General features: G+C 40.2%; 1 protein-coding gene across 1 annotated transcript in view; it reads right to left on the bottom strand.

Moving 5' to 3' along the window:
- Positions 1–7,522: 7,522 nt before the first annotated feature.
- Positions 7,523–21,284, bottom strand: part of ptchd4 (patched domain containing 4) — a 65,752-nt gene continuing 51,990 nt past the window's right edge. Inside the window, exon 3 of the mRNA XM_085246983.1 lies at positions 7,523–11,942. Coding sequence (XP_085103109.1) covers positions 10,267–11,942 — 1,676 coding nt within the window. The 3' untranslated portion in view covers positions 7,523–10,266. The remainder of the gene's footprint in view (positions 11,943–21,284) is intronic.

Here is a 21,284-nt window from a genome sequence, read left to right as displayed (position 1 = left end):
AGAATAAACGACTAAAACACTAAAGTATGACATTTTTTTCTGACCTTGACTTTAAAAATAATGCAGACAACAAAAAAGACGCAGGCTACTCATAGACAAAAGCTTTTTTAATGAAAATCTTTTTTGTCAAGTAAAAAAAGTTCATCATATGCATACTATTTATAGAGTCAACAGCAGGCAGTAGAAAAGGAGTTTACATTTAAAATATTCAGAGCATTCAAAAGCATATGTCTTCTAATAAATTGAAACTGAGACATTCCCGTACATTGTCCTCTTACTAACGGTTGTAGTTTTAGCTGGTCTGATCAGTGTTGTTCAGCTCCTCAGCTACAAGAGACACGTGTACAGTATGCAAGCCTGGGCTCAAAGTCTATCCAAAATCCTTCTGTTCATGTCCAGAGCATTTTAAAATCGGCTGTCAGTGCCAGAGCTGGGCTGCAAATGTGGTGTGTGCGCTCCATCAGTTAGTGTGAAAGACTTTTGGAAAAGGATTCAGGATAATATTTTGGCCCGGGTAATATCATTTTGACATACCACAAAAAAGCTAAAAAAAATTAAAAGTTTGTCTGTCTATTTTTAGTCACAGCTGACATGGCTAACTAGAGTTTTGTCGACAGCGGTACACCTATATGTCTGCATTTATGGAAGACTACTTGTTCCTTTTTCTGCTGCCGGGAAGGTTTGTGTTATCTGAGAGGTAAGCTGCATTTAAGTCACACAAGTCACGGAAAACACGCAAGCTGATATAATGTACATAGTTTAATGCTTACTGGGTAACGTGTTCAAAGAACATTTACTTCTATCAGAGACTCGAAACATGTGTGCAAAGGTCACTGAGACTCCTTTCTAAATGTCCTAGGCAAAATTTTAGATTCATTTGGTTCAGCTCGAAACTCTGTATATAGCAGACCTCCAAATTTACCTACCAGCCACTCCAACAACCGGTCTATCAAAACTAAGTCAGCCAGATTTTTGAAAGCAGATATTTCCTTTGTAATTCCCTCTTTCATGCTAAAGAGTAACCTAGCAAAACAAGTTTTTAAACAGAAACACAGTTATTTTATCCAAACACCTTGCCTATAGCACCTGATTCATAATGTGTGCTGCTTTTTTAGAGTGGCCCTATTATGCTTTATCTTTATTTTTCTGTCACGTGCGCATTAAAGACATGGTCCGTGTGAGAATACCAGCCTGAACCAAAAACCCAGACTTATCTAAATACTCTAAATCTAAATGCTGTCAAACAGAGATGATTTGTTCACATGGTCATCTGAGGCATGAGGACAGAAGCCCTACATATATGTGTTTCAAAACTCCAATCAGATTAAGGTAAGTAATTAAGTTATCTTGTACAGAGGATGAACTGAGGACAGATTAAAGCATAAAATACATAATTATTTTGAACTGTGAATTGTGCAAATCTATTCTAGCAGAGTTCAAGAGTAAAAACCAAGGCCAGAATTTTTCCCCCAAAACTCTTTGGGATTGCAGTCATCATGGAGGGTTAAAACAGCTTTGACTTCCACTGTTGGTGTGTGTCGGCAGCGCCACAGACCAGGTTCCATAGGCACTAATGCTCGGGTAACATAACAGGACGTTTCAAGGAGCATTCATTTATGTTAAAAAAAAACAAAACACAAAAACCTCACAGTCTTTTTCTACAAGAGAAACACTTTTATCAGTCTGTCAGTTGTTAACAACTTTGCACAGTGATAGTCACAAACTGCAGCCAACCCCAAACACACCAAAACACTAATTCATTTCACAGTGCAGTCACTTATTCCAGCAGACTTTCTGTCTCTGTTGTGTCAAACATATATTCATCTATAGGAGAAAGGAGAGAGTGAAGGGACACACTACACAGCAAACAGTGGTGTTAACAGGATTACTAATAATGTTTTTTCTTTGTATATTTGGAGTGTATAGGGACAACAGCATGTATAAAACCTAATGAATGAATTAATCATTGACGCGACTGGTCAGCAGCATGGCTGAAGATATTATATTAATGATGACACAGATACATACAGAGGAAGACTGGTGGTGGTGTTAAAAGAAGACACACAGGAGGAGAGGGTGAGAAAGTGCAAAAGAGAGAGGGAGAAGAGGAGGTGAGAAAGAGAGGAGGTGGGGTGAAAGTAGAAGCGGGAGATGGTGTGGATGGGAGAGGAAGCAGGAATAATCCGTAGGAGAATCACGACAGGATTAAAACTAGGTGTGAGCCAAAAATAACCCCAGCCAAGGCAGCTTGGCGCAACAACGCTGCAATGGAGCACAACACGACAGCAGCCACTCCTACTGCCAGCCTCTGTCAGCTCAGGAAGTAAAATGGGAGGGGATTACAAAATGCTACTGTGATGTTGCCGTATACAGTAAAAACCCCAGTATCAATTGACATAGATTTTCTCTTCAGCCTGTATATAACAGACATTTAGAAGAAAAACTGTCCCTCTAACTGAAGCCTCACGTCCCAATGCAAAAAAAAAAAAGTAATTTAATGAGCCTTAAAAGGGCACTCCAGCAGTTTGATATATCGAGGTCAATAAGTAGCATTCTGCTGCCTTTGACATATCTTTGCAAAGATCCAACCTATTTTTGGTAGAATTTGTGAAATAACCACCTGTGAGGTCTAAGTCATCATCAATGACAGCTCTAACTGTCTTACTTAATGTAATACTTAATGACTTAGTATAAATAACTTTTGATGAACTAATTATTACATTCTTTGTCTTCTGACTGCCAAGACTGGCTTAGGGTTACCACTGATGACTAACTTAGACATCACAGTGTTAACAAATTACTATTCAATCTACTGAAAGATGTTAATGAATTGAGGTTTCCTGGGGTCCTATACCCTCAGTGGCTCCAGTGGTGGTTAGGTCCACAGAGCAAAATAAACAAGAAAATTCTGCTACTAGATTCATCAGGCAGCAACACAATGGTGTTTTGCTAATATGAGCGTGACAGCACGTGAACAGTGGTAATGGCTGATTATCTAAAGCTATCTAACCATCTAGTGTGGAGTTTGATAGATGATAATACACATATGTACTGAAACATTTGTTGATCACCTAAAGTCATTAATATAGTTTTACTGGAAATGATATGAGTCCTATGACTGAAGACCTGGTGGCATGATCCTTTGATGGTGCTAGAGAGCCACTCACGTCAGTAGGGTACATCCTTAATGGAACTGGACTGCTTCAACACAACATTAGTAATCTATTCGATAGCTAAGGTATTTCTGTTTGGCCCAAAGTGGTGCTTCAAATCACTGAATGAAAAGATAATTCCTTGCAGCTCTTTGATAGTTTAACTACCCTTAATTTTGTATTAAGGGACCGAGTACAGCCAATACAGAGAAGAACCATTCAATTATAGAAAAGTTAATCTAAAACACAAAAATTGTGGGAAGTACGAAGGAACAGAGAGCCTGCACAAAACACGGAGAACATGAAAAAAATCCCAGGTTGGCCAATGGGTTTGAATCCTAAACCTTCTTGCTTCACCACCATGTCACTGAAGTAAAACCCCAATCTAATTCTGAGATAAAATTAATAAATTATTTAGTGTCATGCCATCTGAGAGTGAACATAAAGTTTTTGGTTGCAAGTTCAGAGATTTAAGTCACCTGAGTGCTTTGTCCCAGCATACCTTTTCTCTTTTCGATGAAATGGAACACTATTTATGTGACTATTCTGACGCCTTGTTGTAATACCATTTTCTTTTCAGGAAAGAGTACTTACAAAGATCTGTGTTCGCAAGATAGAATCAGTTTCCTCTGAAGCAAGAAATATCTGCATTTGTCACCGCAGGCAGGAACTTTTGAAGCTCTGTGAGTAAACTAAGCCGGTAAGTCTCATTACACCAGCAAAGCACTCAAAGGGAACATTTTTCAAAGCACTGCAATCACCCTGGATTCATATAACATTTCCCTTCACCGGAAACCTTCCCATCATTCCTGCTGCACAAATCTTCTCAAATTCAAATAAGAGCTTACCTCCTGTTTTGCCTGCATCCGTTTTTTTTCTCTACCTCTTCCTCCCTCAAACATCTTCCTCATTCCTGCTTCTGCTCTTTTCCTCCCTTGATTTCTTTCTCTGTTGCTGCAGTCAAATGAAGTTAAATCTTCCAGCTGCTTGGCAAGAGGCATAAATTAGCAAAAGAGAATTAAAGCTCTGCCAACACCTAGCAAGGCAACAAGAAAAACAAGCAACATAAGGCTAGAGCTTGTAACTTCCTGGTCTTTTTTAAGGAATGCACCCAAAATGTAAAGCCATGCAAAGCTGTACACTGATCTAATATCTGGGTGATGTTAGCATTTACATAAAATAGAAAATGTTTAGCAGTGACTCCAGGTGGTGGCAAGGGGATTGTGCCCATTCTTACAGCCTTTTTGGGCACAAACGTGTATTTTTGTCTCTTACTTTTATTGTTGTATGTCCGATGTATGAAAGGTCAATAAGAACGAAAAGCACTTTAAAATCTACTTGACAGCATTGTCATCTCATCACAGTGTATCTTTACTACACCTGGTTCTAAAGATGTATGAAATGCAGTCACAATCTAAGAAAAAGACTCCACATTAACAATATCAACATCTGCACTTGAATATTGAAAAATATATGTAAGGCAATGACACCCCCTATGTAAAAAGCACAGATTTACATCACTAACAGGCGCTTAACAACACTTAAAAGAGAACACCACCCAGTTTAAGAAAAAACATCATACTCTGATAGCATAAATTGAAAGCCATCACTGATGATAAGGAAACCATGATATTGTTATGTTACCTCACATACTATGCGTATTTCTAAAGCCAAATAACACATTCTTCTTCTTACAAATTAGTCAAGCTAATGTTTCCTGATCAAAGCTTTCTGTATAGCTGAAGTTACCAGTTTAATAACTTGAAAAATTGTTCATAAGCTACTTTTTTAGCTTTTAGCTTTTAGTTTTTACATTTATTCTGTTATTGTAACTCACAGAGTTTTGTTTAAACAGTTAGTTTGTTACTGCAAGTCTTACACAGTAGTTTAATGTAGATCTAGCTGCACACAAAAAAATCTAAAATAGTCTTTGATTTGAAGAAGATCTGATTCTGCTAACATCATGACTGCATAGCCCACATCAATCTAAAGAATATATGCCTTCTTAATCTAAGTGGTGTCATCTTTTAAGACACAGTAGTCTTAGACTTTGGTAAAAACTAACCAGAATCCTCTGCTTACACATTTATATTAACTCTAACAATCAGCCAAATGTATGCATTATTCTACTCAATATTGGTCCTTGTTCTAGACATTTTAAGCAAGTTATACACCCTCAGCTGACAGCACTGTATGGATGTGGACAGAGAAACAGTAGCAAAAAATAGCTTTCTGATAGATAGATAGATAGACAGAGAGAGAGAGGGAGAGAGAGATACTTCACAAAAAGAAACTTAAGGGGCCCCAATTTACCCAAATAACCTCACTTTCATTTGATTTCCTGCAAAATGTTGAAGTTTAACATAAAATATGAAACTTGTAATTACCAGGTTTGATGAACGGGGCCAACAACACCCTATTCTTATGACTTAGTTACTTGACGTACAAGATCAATGACTTGCAGTAAAATTAGAATTTTTTTCCTCTGAGGCTGATTTGCCATGTAGATTATTCAGCAAGCAAAGTGGTGATTGCATAATTTTATTGCCCTGTATTGTGGAAATATTGTGCTGTCCCTGGTTATAGAAACTGAAAATGTGCTGGTGCATGGTCAAGGGATTCCATGAGACTTACAGTAGACTCATCTACCTGCCTAAATACTGACTCTTAAAATAATCAAAGATTTTTGTCAAATACTTTTTTCTTTTTGAATTGCTTTTGTGCATCATACTCCTCTAACATAAAGTGTTTGAGGTTAATTTGTCATATTGATATTTTCCTGTAATGTCACAGTATCACGTAAATGACAACATGGACAAAAGCACACATATAGCACAAGGTTATAGAAAAGCACTGATGCGAATATTAGAAAATACACAACACTCCTGCATTTTAAATAATATTACAAATTAATTATATATACGCAGGCACATGTGCTCAGATCAAAAAGTGAATAAACACATAGTGTGCACTATCTTTAAGAGCATATCCTGTGTGAGTTTATTAATAAGAGACCAAGACTAGCAAAGTTCTGTATCTTTTCTAATCAAACTCAATGCAAACCAAAATTATAAAAAGCAATCCATATATTGTATCCAAGCACTAATTCATTTATTTCTTCTGTGCCACTGAGCGCCACCAATGTCCAGAAACTATCAACAACTTGAATGAGCCACACAATAACCCTTTGAGGTTCAAGCCATCATCAACTTGTCCTCCAAGCCTGGGAGTTAGGGAACAAGCTAATATTTGAATCAGACAGTTTTTAGTTTCTTGTTGTTCCTTTGATAGCCAAGTTTGAGAGAACAATTTTTTGAAAGAACAAAAATGGCATTCTGATAGTATAGATTTAGGGTGATCACTGATGATGGCTTAGACTTCAGAATGCTGACCTTCTACATCCACAAAGCTGTTGACAATCTGTTTACAAGTAAGATTATACCTAGGTTCACATCTACCCCTTAAATGGAATATTGCAAGACCCTATCTTGGGCATATAGAGCTCTCATACCAGAATAAGGGAATTTATTTGAACTGTAACATCAACTAAAATGGAACCTAACCCCAAGTGGTCAGCCTGTGACCCATTTATGATTAGGGCTGGGGTTGGCTTTTTTTTTTCCATCTAGCATATATTTAATTTATATATATATATTTAAAATTTTGTCTATTCAGTATTTTGCTAAAACAAAACCCAAACCCAGCCCTAAATATTTACAGGTCATTATTTTGCATTTCGTAAATGGGGCTGTATATATGAGAATGTGCCCAGATAGTGTAAGAACATCAGAGACTGTTGCTTTGGTGTTTTCAAAGGATTTTTTACATTATCAAAATAACGCAGGGCTCCTCTCAGGTTTCCTTCTTCAAAAACGAAACTATTAAGATACAGCATTCAACTGGAAAGACTCTACATGTTGTCATAGAAGATTCATTTCTATTTGTTTTAGTATCCCTTTTGAGCAGACTTTAGCTGAAACAGATGGCACTAGGTATTAAAGTCATTACAAAAAAGCCAAAAAGCGTTGAATGTGGATATGATGCAAACAACAGCTCGTCAGGCAGTGATGGCAGGTTCCATACAGTAAGAGGACACTAATAATTAGGACCAAAGTTCCAGAAGAGTTAAGCTAGATATTTATATTTTTGCTGCTAAGCTTGACTTGTCATATAGCAAACTATAATAGATGTTCATCACAACATTATTCCCAATATTCTGTAAATTTCTAATCTAGGTTTTCTGTTCAAAGTAATCATTACAAAGCTTGATAGATTGTTCAGAAGACTGACAAAGGGCTGTTTAAGGTTCAATTTCCTTAAATGTGAGTACCAAGTAAAGATTATAATGGAGTCAAGACACATAAACAATAAATGGTGGCCACAGTTTCCCATATAAAAACGTGAATCATCAACATTGACACTGCAGTTTGCAAGAAACACGATCTAGTATACTGGTAACATTCCACTGTTTATTACTGGCCTACTGTGTTCAACATCCCCCCCCCCTTTTTTTTAATTTTTTTATTTGCTTGTTTTAAGAAAATTTGTCATTAAAAATCTTTCTATAGTATATTTGTTTTCTTAGAAAATATAGAAAAGAGTAATTTACAGCTATATTACACAAATATCCTCTGGCTTTTGTTTTGAAACAAGTATGACACATTTTGTTCTTTTGCAGCACATGGTGTTACAGAGTATGCATCCAAACAACAAACGTAAGTCACTACAGTGTAGCAAAATAATAGAAAAAAGAAAAAAATACATAGTCTTCATAGAGAGAAATTAAATACATGCATACATACAATACAGTGCCATGCAAACACAGTCCAGTCTGGGAAGTAAATTGTTTAGGATTTGCATTTCTTTCCCATTTCATTTGCATTTCTGTCAACGTTTCATGCCTTCTTGCTATACATACACACCATGGCTTTTACATAAGACTGCAGCTGCTGCAGCAAGTAGCTTGTATAAAACTCATCATTTCTTAGTAGGGCCTGGTTGATGAAAGTGAAACTACACCAATTTTCAAATAGCAGAAACTTTAAATAATCCATTCATGGTAAATTAATACAGGCTGAAGTCTCCTTTCCACAATTGTCTATCATTCGTTCACTGATTTACACATTAAGTCATTTTAATAGTGTTTTTGAGAACGAGCCATTCATCACACAGATGTATGCACTCATTTTGCGAACATATGCACATATTTCACACTGACATTTGGTCCAAATGAACATTCTTACCTCCCCACCCCCAAGCTGCCCGATTATTTTCCCTGTGTGAGTCACTTTCTTGATGGCAGCACAAAGGGATGAAACAGCAGTGTCCCCTCAATGACAGCCCTGTAAGAAGCAGCTCGTCCCCTAAGAAGGTATTGGCCTTTAATCAGCCACATCTGCTCACATATGGGGTCTCTCTATCACATGCCACCAGCTAAGACCTGCCTGCTAGAGGTCAGAGTGTGATTGGTATCTTTGAGGGCAGCTGACCTTGGGTGTGTTTGTTTTGGGGCTGCAACAGAGATCCTTATCGGGCCTTGGCACACGTAGATAATTCTGTTTACCTTCTGGGGGAGACGGGAGCCATTTTTGCACTTCAAAAAGTGAATTTTGAAAAGGGTATTTGCAGAGGACAACTCAAGTTTTTGATGGAATTTTATTTTGAAGGATTAGATCCAAATGCACTGATACTATATTGACAAGACCAGCTTTAACCCTGCAGGTGGCAGTAATGGTCTTCACCCTCACTTTTACAGTGTTGTTGTCACTTCCCATGCTAACTGTTGCCCACTATTTTCTGTAACCTTGATGGAATAACTCATTAACGATTTCTTTAACTTGACCTCTGAATAACTCTTGCTTTCCTGATTTCTGTTTTCCTACTTGTGCAACAAAAGCTAGATTCCTTTGTCTTCTTTTCACACTGATACTATACTTTACAGCCTGTGCTATAATTCACATCACAACCTGAGCAACATCAACCAGCAATCCTTTAAATAAGCTCAAATAACTTGTGACTTCATGTAAATGTTCAATCTTGCCAATACTTTTGTTCTGTACACTGTTTGGCACCACTGCTGTACTGACTCATATTCAGACCTTCCAATTTCAGTAACAGTAAGCTTTTGGGGACAGTCACACACTTTTTTTTGGGAACATTTTCTGGTAGGAAGTTCGACGTTTCAAGCCACGGAAACACTCTTTACTTTTGGTTTTGCTGCTTGGGTTCAAAAGCAGTTTAGGATTTAGTTAAGTCATACTCTAAGAATCAGGCTTACTGCCTTCTCAAAGACTCCTGCATGACTGTCACTTATCACTTCCTCTTCATATGCTGCAGCCCACTGCAGTTCCTTCTGCTGTTGCCTAAGACCTGATACAACCTCTGAATTAAAGCAGAAATATTTGCTTCCCGCTTATATAAACCTTGACAGTTCTAATCACACACTGCAATGTGCAAGATAATTCTTCATAATGGACACAGTGTATGCCATCTGCCCAGTTCAGCTGTTCGGTTATTTATAATGATACAGAAAAGCATGCAGTGTGCTTTCAGCCCACTGTTTCTCTCTTTCCACGCAATTTGGCTTTGTTTCTTTTCACCTTTATCAAGGTGTGAGGAGTAATGTGTGTGCACAGTCATTGTTTGCACAGTTTTAATTTGTACACTCTTTATCGCTCTTGCTGCTTTTGCCAACTTGTTTGAATGTCCTTGGCTTAATAGACTGCTATGATCCTCACTCATTTTGAGAAGAGGGCTGCAGGAGACAAACACATAATTACTAATATTTAAATGGAATAACATACTGTGTGTTCAAGATTTACTTACAGATTGAGCAAGCATGTGTTCTGCTAGCTAACTTGTTTCTATATACCAAAGAGTTGGAAAAGAGCCTTAGAACCATGACCGTGTTGCAGTTTGTGCAAATGAGATACACTGTCCAGACTGAAGGACTACACAACTGACCAGTAGGGCTGTACTCGATTCTGGCCAGCTTAGCTGCTATTGGCTAGGAGTGATGACCTCTCACTCCTCAGGGGTAATGTCATATTCCCCTGCACCTCAAGAGGTACCTCAGCATCCAGCACTACTATTGACTGCTATCCTTACAAACTGTTCAGACGTTTGTCACGTGATCCGGATTCTCCCTGACTTCAATGCACTCTATCTCCTCCCTTTCCCTTTCCCTTTCTCTTTCCCGCTCCCTCTCCCGCTCTTTCCGCTTGGCCCGTTTCTTTTTCTTGTGCCTCTTTTTGGACGGCGGGAAGAAGGTCAGGAAGACAGGCAAAATGACAAAGCAGTGCAGCACAGTGCAGCCCGCAGTGAGGAGGGAGCACTTGAACAGTGTGTAGGTCAGATTGGAAGGCACAAACACCAGGGGCATGATCCCAATCACAAAGCAAGATGTGTTCTGCAGGATGGCAGCCCCGTGCTCCTCCAGTGCCAACTTGATGCACTGCGTCCTAGTGTGCTCGGTGGCCAGCACAAAAGTGTACAGGTGTGGTGCACAGTGATCCATGGCGAAGTTGAGGGTATAAATAAGGCACAGGATTGAGATGCTGTCCATGCCGACATTCCAGAGAGTCATCAAACCCAAGACACCCAGCTCCACGGATGTAACTGTGAGGATGAGCCAAAAGTTTCCCAATGGGTTGATGACCAGGAAGAAAGTGAGGATGAGGATGGTGAGTACGCTGAAGCCTGAGGTCAGAATGGGGGAGATGACAGAGGAGCTATACCGGTCCATGAACACAAACGTTGGATTGAAGGCAATGAATTTGATGCTGTTGATCAGCATCAAGGGCCGAAGCTTTTCCAAAAGCTCCACCACCTCCTCACGTTTCTTCTCAGTGGTTCGTGCTACCAAGTACATCCTTGAAGCAATGATGTCATACTCGTCAGTCTCGCTGTTCTTGGAAAATATGATATCCTCTGTGAAGTGCTGGTACTCTGGGCTACGCAAGAAGGAACCTTTAAGGATGGTGATGAAGTCGTTCTTAGTTGATGCACTCACATTCACTACCCGCAAGTAGTGGAAAAAGTTGTCCATCCAGGAGATCTTGTTGAAACCGTGACTCAAAGTCTTCAAGTGCTCCTGCACTGTGGAGTTCCAGTACTCAATGGGTTCATAAATATAAAATCCAATCACTGGACTGTAGTTACTAAAGTACTTCTGCTGAGTTAGAGCGTACGAAACACTTGGAGAGTTACTCGCCAACAGGTTCACAATATTTGATCCATCACTGATTTGTAAACATCCCATGAATGAGAAAGAAGCATAAATAAGATAGAGAATGACCACAAATGGTTTGACATAGGTGTTGGTAATCCATTCTGTGTAGTGCTCTCGCAGAAAGTGTTGGATGAAGTGATTCTGGTATGGTACACTGTCATGGTGTGTGGACAGGTCATGGCCATCACTCATCATGGTTTTAAACCATGTGGGCTGGCGGTCCAGGTACTCCACTGAGGGGATTTTACAGCAGAAAACACTGTGGTAGCGGTTCTGCTCAAGCTGTCCAGCAAACACCAGGCAGGAGCCATAGAAAGAGAAAACATAGAAGTAGTTGACCAGGATGGCCACACACATGCTCTGGCAGAAGATTTTCACTGACTCGATGTTAGTAAAAGGGCTAGCTCCCATGCCAAACGTTATGATGTAGAGTGAACTGGTCATAGTGTAGCACACCATCACGTCGGCAAACGCGTCTGCAACTCGCTCCTTGAAGGGGAGGTTTTCCCTGGTTCTCCTCCAGCCCGCCAAGAGCTCAAACACCCCTTTGGTTCCATGACCTAGAAGCAAGAAAGAGAAATGTGTAAATTCTAATATGTACATGCTACCAAAGCAGGCTACGACTACTCTACTTGCATTATATAAAGATTTTAAAAGTACCTTTTTTTTTTTTTTTTACCTCTAAGCAATGTGGTTAATGGTGTAATTTGTGTGATTAGACCGAATTGAAAAACAACAAACCCACAACAAAAATTTAATTTGAAGAACTAAAAATATTGCAGAAATAATACATACACCGAAATGATTACATCAGTTTATTTATTTATCTGTGTTTCTGTGAAACCTTGACAGCAAGTAAGATTTGTGACAGATTAAGAGCTTTTGAAAGTATGCATTAATATTTTTCATTCAAGTTCTGTTTGATGTGAACCAAAGAACAATCCAATCAAGGTGACCTTGAAAATTCTCACAATGTACTGGTACTTCTAGCATGGGACTTGTTGAATGTTCACGTATGTGTTTTTTCTGCAACAACCACCAATGCAAAATCCAACTTCATAGATAAAAAGATAAACAACAAAAGACAGTTATCGCAATCATTGTTAATTTTTGCACACACAAAAGCTATATATGGATGCATCTGCTTTGGATGTAATGACTTGACAGAATATTCACAAAGCTTTTATTTAAACATTTTCAGACACTAAACCAGGGGTCTAGGATGGAAGGACTTTAAATCTTTAAAATCTTTAAATATGCAATGAGGTACTTGGAACTTGGTTATATACACATGCATTGGACAGACGTCTGCAGTTGTCATCATTTTTCTGTATTTCTTCCTTAAAAATGTCAGTGTTTGAAAAAGCCAAATAAGAGCAATTGACAATAATCCCTAAACTCAGTATTAAAATAATGTACAGGCGCCAGCCTTCGAATAGATGAAGCTATGGTATCAATTTGAAAACTCTGTGTTGCCCCCTTTTTCGAAAACCTCAAACTCGATATTTTTAGTAGTACTATTGTATCAATTTCAAAATTCTACGTCACCTCATTCTGAAATGACGTAGGATTACATACACAAACTTGGGTGTCCACGCCGGCCTCGTGAAAGAGAGAGAGAGAGACCATGATTATTAGTACACTCTTATTTTGGCAAACCAGAATAAAAGTTCAAATTCAAATCTGAATATGGTAATCGCTCTTCCATCTCTCTTCATTTATGAGATAGAGTTTTACACCATCCTCTTTACCACACATCACTAAACAGCATCCACATATGTCTGCAGCAGGCCCATTCATGTGAGTCAAATCTGTGGGATTTTCACCAGTCAAAAATACAGCCATGAATGCACAACCTTCAAAGGCATGAGAAAAGCCACAGTGCAAAACCTCCCACGCTGGAACACCCGCCCACCCACGCATGCTGTTCATTTATTTGTAAGATGCTGGAGCTGGAATGCTACAAGCAAATGTGTTATGAATTTCTGAACATGAGAATCAACTTAGTGTTTTTCCAGCATGAAAATATCTCAGCATACTGCATTTAGCCTATTTGTACATTTCTGTGCCAACATTGGCATTAAAATGTCTCTCTCACATGTAGCAGGTGGATATAGAAGTAAGAAAAATTGCCACCCTTGACAGCATTATACATTTTCCCGTGTTTGACACACTGGAAAAATAAAAGTTAATTAACTATAAAGGATTAGTCCTATGTAATGAGTTGGCTAGATGGCTCTTCCTGCTTTTAGTATTATTATGCCGTACAGCAAGTCAATTAGTTAGTGTCAGCTGGTTTAGAGGTGGAGAGAGAGAGCAAATTTACTCCCTTGGTTTTTACAGCATTAAACTGAGGGAGTCCACATACGTTACCCCTCACCAGTTACCAAATAGGATGTTAAATACTGTGTCATTTTCTAGACGTGATTGGAAAAGCTCTGGGATTCATTACGGTGACTGATTGCTGGCAGGTGGAAGTGGATAAAAATAATGAGCCCATCTGGTAAAGCGTCCCTGGTTAGTAGCAGTACTAACATTGAAAGAGAACATTTCTAACCAAGATATTTTCATGACTGCACAAATTTGCATTTTTGTTTTGAACAATCTTTGCTGGTGGATCATTTTATTTTATCAGAAAAAAAAGCAGAGAACAAAACTGTCATATGAGTAAGAGAGAGAGAGAATATGTAGAACGCACTGTAAGTACCTAACAGTAAATTTATTCTTATTTAAAATCAGGGATCCATATCTTCAGCTTTATTTGACAGATAAAGTGAAGAGAGGATAGGAAAGCAGGGGCAGACATGCAGCAAAGGGCCGCAGGTCGGACTATGAACCCAGGCCGGCCACTCTCGGCCATATGGCATGTGGTCGCATGCTCAACGCACTGAGCTGAACTGGTGCCCCAGACCTTCCTTTTAACACACTGTATATCTAGAATCATCTGTTCAATCTAATGTCAATTCCAATGTACATTACACACATATGATTAAACCTTTATTTCCAAATCAGCACAACAAGACAAAATCCATCTACAGTTTACGAGTAAACACCAAAAATCTTGGTTTCAGTCCCATATTTTATCTCATGCTAAACCAACATGGTCAAACACCAGCAGCTGTCTGCTTAAAATAACAGTCTAAAAAGCATGTGGTGTTCTGATGTAGTGCACACTGGTAAGACTCTTCAAACAGTTCAGATTTAAGAAGCATTAAGAAAGTAAGTTTGGCAGTGTTATGATCAAGGCTGCTTTCTAGTAAGAGTATAATTCATTTTATCACTGACAAACACTTGGGAGGCTTCACACCTGTCTCTGTGAAAATGCCTTTGTCTTTGAAAGCTTGTGCTGCTCCAATGTGAGAAGAATCCCAATTAGAAGGTAGAAATGATGTAGCAGAGTGCATGGAAAGATCAAAAACAGTGACATGCTCGCTGAGGTAATGGGTGTTCACAGCCATGTCAAACCAAGTCAGACACTTCATGTGGCGTGAACAGGGATGTACTGGTTTCACCTGAAAACTGTCCAGTCCATTGAAATCGTACGTCTCCAAGCGTATCAATTCTTCTCATAAATGTTCTGATAACAGTTGCACAGCACAAAACTATGATGTCAAACTCATGACATTTGACTTTGAACATCTGGGTGAATGCAAGCCTTTTTATCTACTCTTTTTCTACACTGACTTTATCTCAGAGGTGATAAAACAGTTGCATTGATGAATACCTCCGAAGACCTGCTTTTTTAACACAACGAAAATTGATCAGGATTTATTGAGGAACTTGTAAAACTCCTAGCAGCGACTGGCTTAGCAGAGACTTGTATGGGGTTGAGGCCTTTGAAAAAAAGTATTTTTCTGACTCACGTTTTCTTCAGCCATTTACACAGACACCATAATTTCACGTGACAAATTTGCAGCAATTATTTTCTCGATTTTCCTGATTTTGCAAGCAAATAAACAGGTGTGACCAATCAGACACCCTTCATTTGGCAACAAGTGCACTCATAGCTCAATACTTTACTGAATATACAATGATAGGGAAACAATAAAATAATCCTGTTTGTACCTCAGACACATCACTAAACGCTGCTCAGGGTCAATCCTTTCTCTGCCTCTTCAGATGTGGTCCCAACTCTGCCAACAAGAGCTCAAACTGCCCAACTGACAAAAAAAATGAGCTAGAGATATTTCAATATCTCTAAAGGCAGCTACAGCTCCCTTTTCCCCCCGTAGTTTATGTTTTGGGAATATATTTTCGCAAAATACTTCTGATGTGTATATACTTTAAACGACAAGTTTTCATTTGAAAAATTCAAAATTTCATGTCATTTTTTCTGCCGTGTGCTCAGTGTGTAAAGGCATTTAGAGTTAAAGTTGTTTTTTGTTAAAGCCACATGCTAGCAAGACTCATTTACAAAGTAAAAGATGTTACATTTCAAATCTGTTTTTTTGCATGCATGTGTCCTGTTGCTTCTTTTGGTTTGTTTCTGAAAGTAAAACTACAATAAGGGGGGGGGAAACTGTATTTTAATGGTTTTTTAATGGTTCTTTAATTGTGAGTCCTCTGTAACTACGACTCGTCACCATGTCAAACCATATTATGCCTCCATTCACTCAATAAATTCTATCTATTCCAAAATTTTCCCATTTGCTTTCTCAAAAACATCAGTTTAGAGTTTGGACCTAAGTGGTCATCACCACTGATGACTTAGACTTAGACCTCAGAGAGTTAAAAACAAAACAAAGCAAAAAAGTCTTGAGGATCAGTGGGGAAAAAATAATTAATCTAACTGATTTGTATGAAGCAATATTCACACTATCACTACATTCCCTTTTGCTTCTCTCTCTTTTTGTTTAGGGTTTGGAGGTATAGCTATAGGATTGGGTTAGTCATTACTCATTCCAATTTCATGAACAACGAGCCCATGTCTTCGGACTGTGAGAGAAAATCCAAGATGCCATTCAGAAAACTTCCCCAGCCAGCCACTGTTTTCAAACTCCAAACTTTCTTTTTTGTGGTTAGAGATTTTCTATGAGCAGGCAGCGGGGGGAATTTATTCAATGAATGTAGAAGCAGGAGGGAGAATAGCACATGGCTGGAAGCATGACTGTCGCTCAATGCTAATCATCTTTGAAGGAAACTGACAATTCTCTCACTGTCTCGATGGTGAATTATGCAAAATTGAATGTCCAAATTTTAATGTGTGCATCCCTGCTAATACAAATGGATGACAAAGGCTGATTGGTGAGAGGTAACACATCAGCAGAGGAACTCTGACGGCCCGGTACCAAACGACTCACGGACCGGTATTGGTCCATGTCCCGGGGGTGGGGGACCGCTGCTCTACACAATAACACTGTGACTCCCATCTTTTTAGAGCTATGACTGCAAGTCTGCAGAAAAGACCACACTCTCATTTGCTGTTTGCTCTCGCCATCTTCACCCACACACAAACACACCTACACACAGACGAACTACAGAACAAGCACGGCAAATAGAAATGGCAAAAAAAAGTGACTCTGGCTTTTTTCATCTCCCTCTTTTCTCAGAGTCTGCAGGTGGTTTAACATACATTTGGTAACTACAGTGAGGAACTTCAGTACTTGGTTCTTATGCAGTATCTGAACAGCTAAGTATAATGACTGAAAGTGGAGAATAACAGCTTCTTAGAACCAATTTCAACCAGCAAAGGCAATTAACTTTTGGAGTTCTAAATGATTATAGGTGGTAACCCTAACCCCAACTGTTCCCTATACAACCCTATATTATGAAATAGAGCATAATGGACGTCTTTGGAAAAAAATTAGAATTTTTTTTTTAGTCAGTTAGCACAGCAGTCCCCAACCTTTTTTGCGCCACAGACCGGTTTATGCCCGACAATATTTTCACGAACGGGCCTTTAAGGTGTCGCGGATAAATACAACAGAATAAAACTAGTACTGGTACCGAAAAAAAGAAGATTTATTCATAACACATGTGAAAAGACCCAGGAAAACCGAGTTAACGATAAAAACGATAACAAAATAACGCTGAAAACCGATAAAAACCCTGAAAACCATACATTTCACACCTGAGCCTCAACTCTCGCGGCCCAAACGATTCACAGACCGGTACCGGTCCGAGGCCCGGGGGTTGGGGACCGCTAAGTTAGCATGATTATTTTCCTGTTCCTAATTGGAATGACTTGGAAAAACAGTGTATCAAAATCTAAATTTAAATATTTGGATTGCCTGGGGTTAGATTAAAGGAAGGGATGGTCACTGATGACAACTTAGACCTTTGGGATAGTGGGGTTACCAATGAGGTTAATCCTAGATCCCTTGTTAGTTTATATCTACCTAGATGCAATTTTTTTTAATGGGGAAACAGACAGCAACAAGAAGTACTCATAAAGGCACCCCACTCAGGCAGTTTTAAAGGAATAGTATTGTGTTTTGTATATATTCATTTTGTTTTCTTAGATTTCAAATATGACATGATGTGTGGACGCAAACTATAATCTAATATTTAGAATCCTCCATATACCAATATAATTACCTAAATGGCAGCAGAATTTTAATCATAGTTTTTAAAATAGCACATTTTATGAAAATGTGACCTTATGTGACCTTAAAGAAAAGGTCAGCAGTTTAAAGTAATGTCCATCCATCTATCTATTCTCTTCCGCTTAACCTTATCAGGGTCGTGGGAGGGCCAGAGCCTATCCAAGCTACCACAGGGTGAAAGGCATGGTACATCCTGGACAGATCACCAGTCCATCGCAGGGCTAACACGGACAACCATTCCACATTTATCATTCCCTATTAGTCTATATGATGTCAATACAAACACTGGTAGTAAGTTTGAAAATTCCTCTATATAGTACTGTCACTTTGACCTTCAGATCAACCTGTTGACCTTGAAGAGTGAAAGTCAAGAGTGAAATCATATTTTAATTCTTCACGCAATACTTTCTATATGATCACAGTACACACCAAACTTGTAAGAATCACAGTTTCTAAGTTATAAGGCTTTATGTTGATTCTATAAAAAATAATTAAGTTGACCTTGAAGATCTTGGTGGATATAAACCAAAATTTAATGAATGATTAAAATACTACAGTCCACACTCCTATAAAGTGTTATCATAATTCATTGTGTTCATAGACAGAAAACATGACATGCATACACGAACGCAAATCCTACAAAAAACATAATTCCCTTGGCCGGCATAACTAAAGGTGGGTGTGTATTTGTCCTCAGTCATTGCACAGATGTACTGGTGTGCAGTACCTGCAATATTTTCTAATGTCTAGTCTATTTAAAAGAGAAGCATGTTATATTGTAGATTTTTGATTCTGAGCACTAGTGTGACATTCAGATCACTAAAGCATTGCAGTCTTCTTTTGTTTCAATTAAGGCAAATCACGAAAATCAGGTCATAATCTTATTTTTTGTAGAACCAAAAGAGGTCAGGCAAGCTTTTATCTGCTGTAAGCTGGTACTTACACTCATGACTTTCCTGTCTCTAGCACTGGCTGTTTCGTTCAGGCCGGTTTCTGGTCACAATTACTAATTTGTGATGTGATCATCTTTAATAATTTGTTTTGACAACAGTGATCAACTTTTGCACTGAGACAGCAGCTTCGACACATCTATACACCCTCTGAACACTTGCATGTACTCACCTTTTACCTTTCTGTCTAATGTGGTACAGCCTGTGCTGCCTGCCAACCACTACAGCAGTTAGTCAGGAATCAGAGAGGGATAAAGAGAGGGCAACAGATGAGAAGCTGTAGCTCAGAATAAAAGGATGAAGAGGTGAGTGGTGTTGTATCTCAAGCCTCTCCCAGGCTCCAGGTACAATCCTTAATGGATTGTAAGAGGGCAGTTTGTCACCAGCTGTCCAGCAGGCTATTTTCTGCTGAAAAGGGAGGCGTAAGGGTAAAAAATAACAGTCCTATTGTCCCACAGTCTGACCATTGGTCTCCTATAATGAAGGTCTCGGCTGCATTTGCCCTCTCCTCCTCTGGCCCATACCAAAAAGCTATCGAGTAATTACACCAAATTACTGCTCTAAAACTTCTGGGGCACACACACTTCCAAAACACATCCATCACATACTGAGAGAGCATGCCAGCTGCTCCCGCCCACCGTGGATTCTCCCAATCAGGATGACTGTTAAACGTACTGGCTTATCACGCAGGTGGAGATGACAGAGGAGCCAATATCACAAGGAGGAGGTCTCAGACAAGAAAAGTGACCCAAACTCAATAAAAACGGATGAGCGGAATGAAAGTGAGGACGAACACTGGGGAACCCAGGGGCAATCTTCACATCCAAATCAATATCTAGGTGATGACAATAGCAATAAACACCACTTTGCTTTTTTTGCAAGCAACAGGTAAATTTCTCCCAAGTTTAACCTCTATAGTACCTGCTTGGCTAATTGCAACTGGTTGCCCATGCTGTGTTTTACTTAGATGTGAGCTCAACCCTGTTCAAATGAAAAAAGTGAAAATATTCCTGGAGCGTTCTGCAAATCTTTGATGTGGTAAAAAAAAAAAAAATCCTGTAAATGCTTATTGTTGGGTGGCATCTTAGGGCTTTAAGAACAACAAAACCAAAAACACAAAAACACTCGAGATAGGTACACGCAGTAAACTGTTATGATGTGGGAATGCTGGACTGCATCTGCCGGGTGTCAGGAGTAGTGTCATGGACGAGAGAAGGAGGACCCAATCGCTGGACTCACAGGCAGGTAGGTGAAGGTGGATGTTTATTGCCGAAGGAGTGAGCAAACAGTACAGAGGGAGGAAATGGCTGGCTGGCTGGCTGGCTGGCTGAATGAATGAATGAATGAATGAACAAAGGACTGGCTGGCTAACTGAACATACAGACGACACTAACATCAGACGTACATCAATGACACGACAAGGATCGGATGGAACTGAGGACTTAAATACACGCTGGGTGATGAATGATTAGAAACCGGTGAGTACGCAGCTGAACTTAGTCTGACTAATGATACATGGAAATAACTGGAACACAATACGCAGGCGGTATGCTGGCACAGAAAACACAGATGTGAAAATAAACTGAACATGACAAAACAGAAAACACTGGGTCAACGACCCAGGAACCCTGACAGTACCCCCCCCTCCAAAGGCCGGCACCCAACGGCCAAAAGAAAAAAAAAACAGAACAGGGCGGGCGGAGGGGGCCCAGGACGGAGGGACGGAGTCCACACAGAGCCAGTTCAGGCAGGCGGCCACGCGGCCAGTGGCTGAGCCCATACAGTTCAGGTGGGCGGCCACGCGGCCAGTGGCTGAGCCCATACAGTTCAGGTGGGCGGCCACGCGGCCAGTGGCTGAGCCCATACAGTTCAGGTGGGCGGCCACGCGGCCGGCAGAGACGCTGAAGTCAATCCGGTGGGCGGCAGCGAGGAAGACGGCGGCGGCCACTGAGCCGGTGCGGTGGTCAACCACGCCGGTGACGAGGAGAAGGCGGCCAAGGAGCAGCTGCAGAAGGCGGCGCGGGAGCCGGCGGAGACTGAGGAGAGGCCAGAGGCAGAGGCCGAGGCAGAGTCTGAGGCCGGACCAGGCGAAGCAGAGGCCGAGGCAGAGTCTGAGGCCGGACCAGGCGAAGCAGAAGCAGAGGCAGAGTCTGAGGCCGGACCAGGCGAAGCAGAGGCCGAGGCAGAGTCTGAGGCCGGACCAGGCGAAGCAGAAGCAGAGGCAGAGTCTGAGGCCGGACCAGGCGAAGCAGAAGCAGAGGCTGGACCAGGCGTAGCAGAAGCAGAGGCTGGACCAGGCGAGGCAGAAGCAGAGGCTGGACCAGGCGAGGCACAGGCTGAAGCTGGACCAGGCGAAGCAGAAGCAGAGCTAGGTGACAGCGAGGCAGCCGCAGGTGGTGGCTGGACG

The sequence above is a fragment of the Mchenga conophoros genome, linkage group LG15, assembly GCF_057382185.1.
Source record: "Mchenga conophoros isolate Kocher_MC1m ecotype Shallow Benthic linkage group LG15, M_conophoros_male_GT1.1, whole genome shotgun sequence".
NCBI classification, from domain to species: domain Eukaryota; kingdom Metazoa; phylum Chordata; class Actinopteri; order Cichliformes; family Cichlidae; genus Mchenga; species Mchenga conophoros.
The sequence above is the reverse complement of the archived record's forward strand: the minus strand, read 5'-3'. Positions and strand labels throughout refer to the sequence as shown.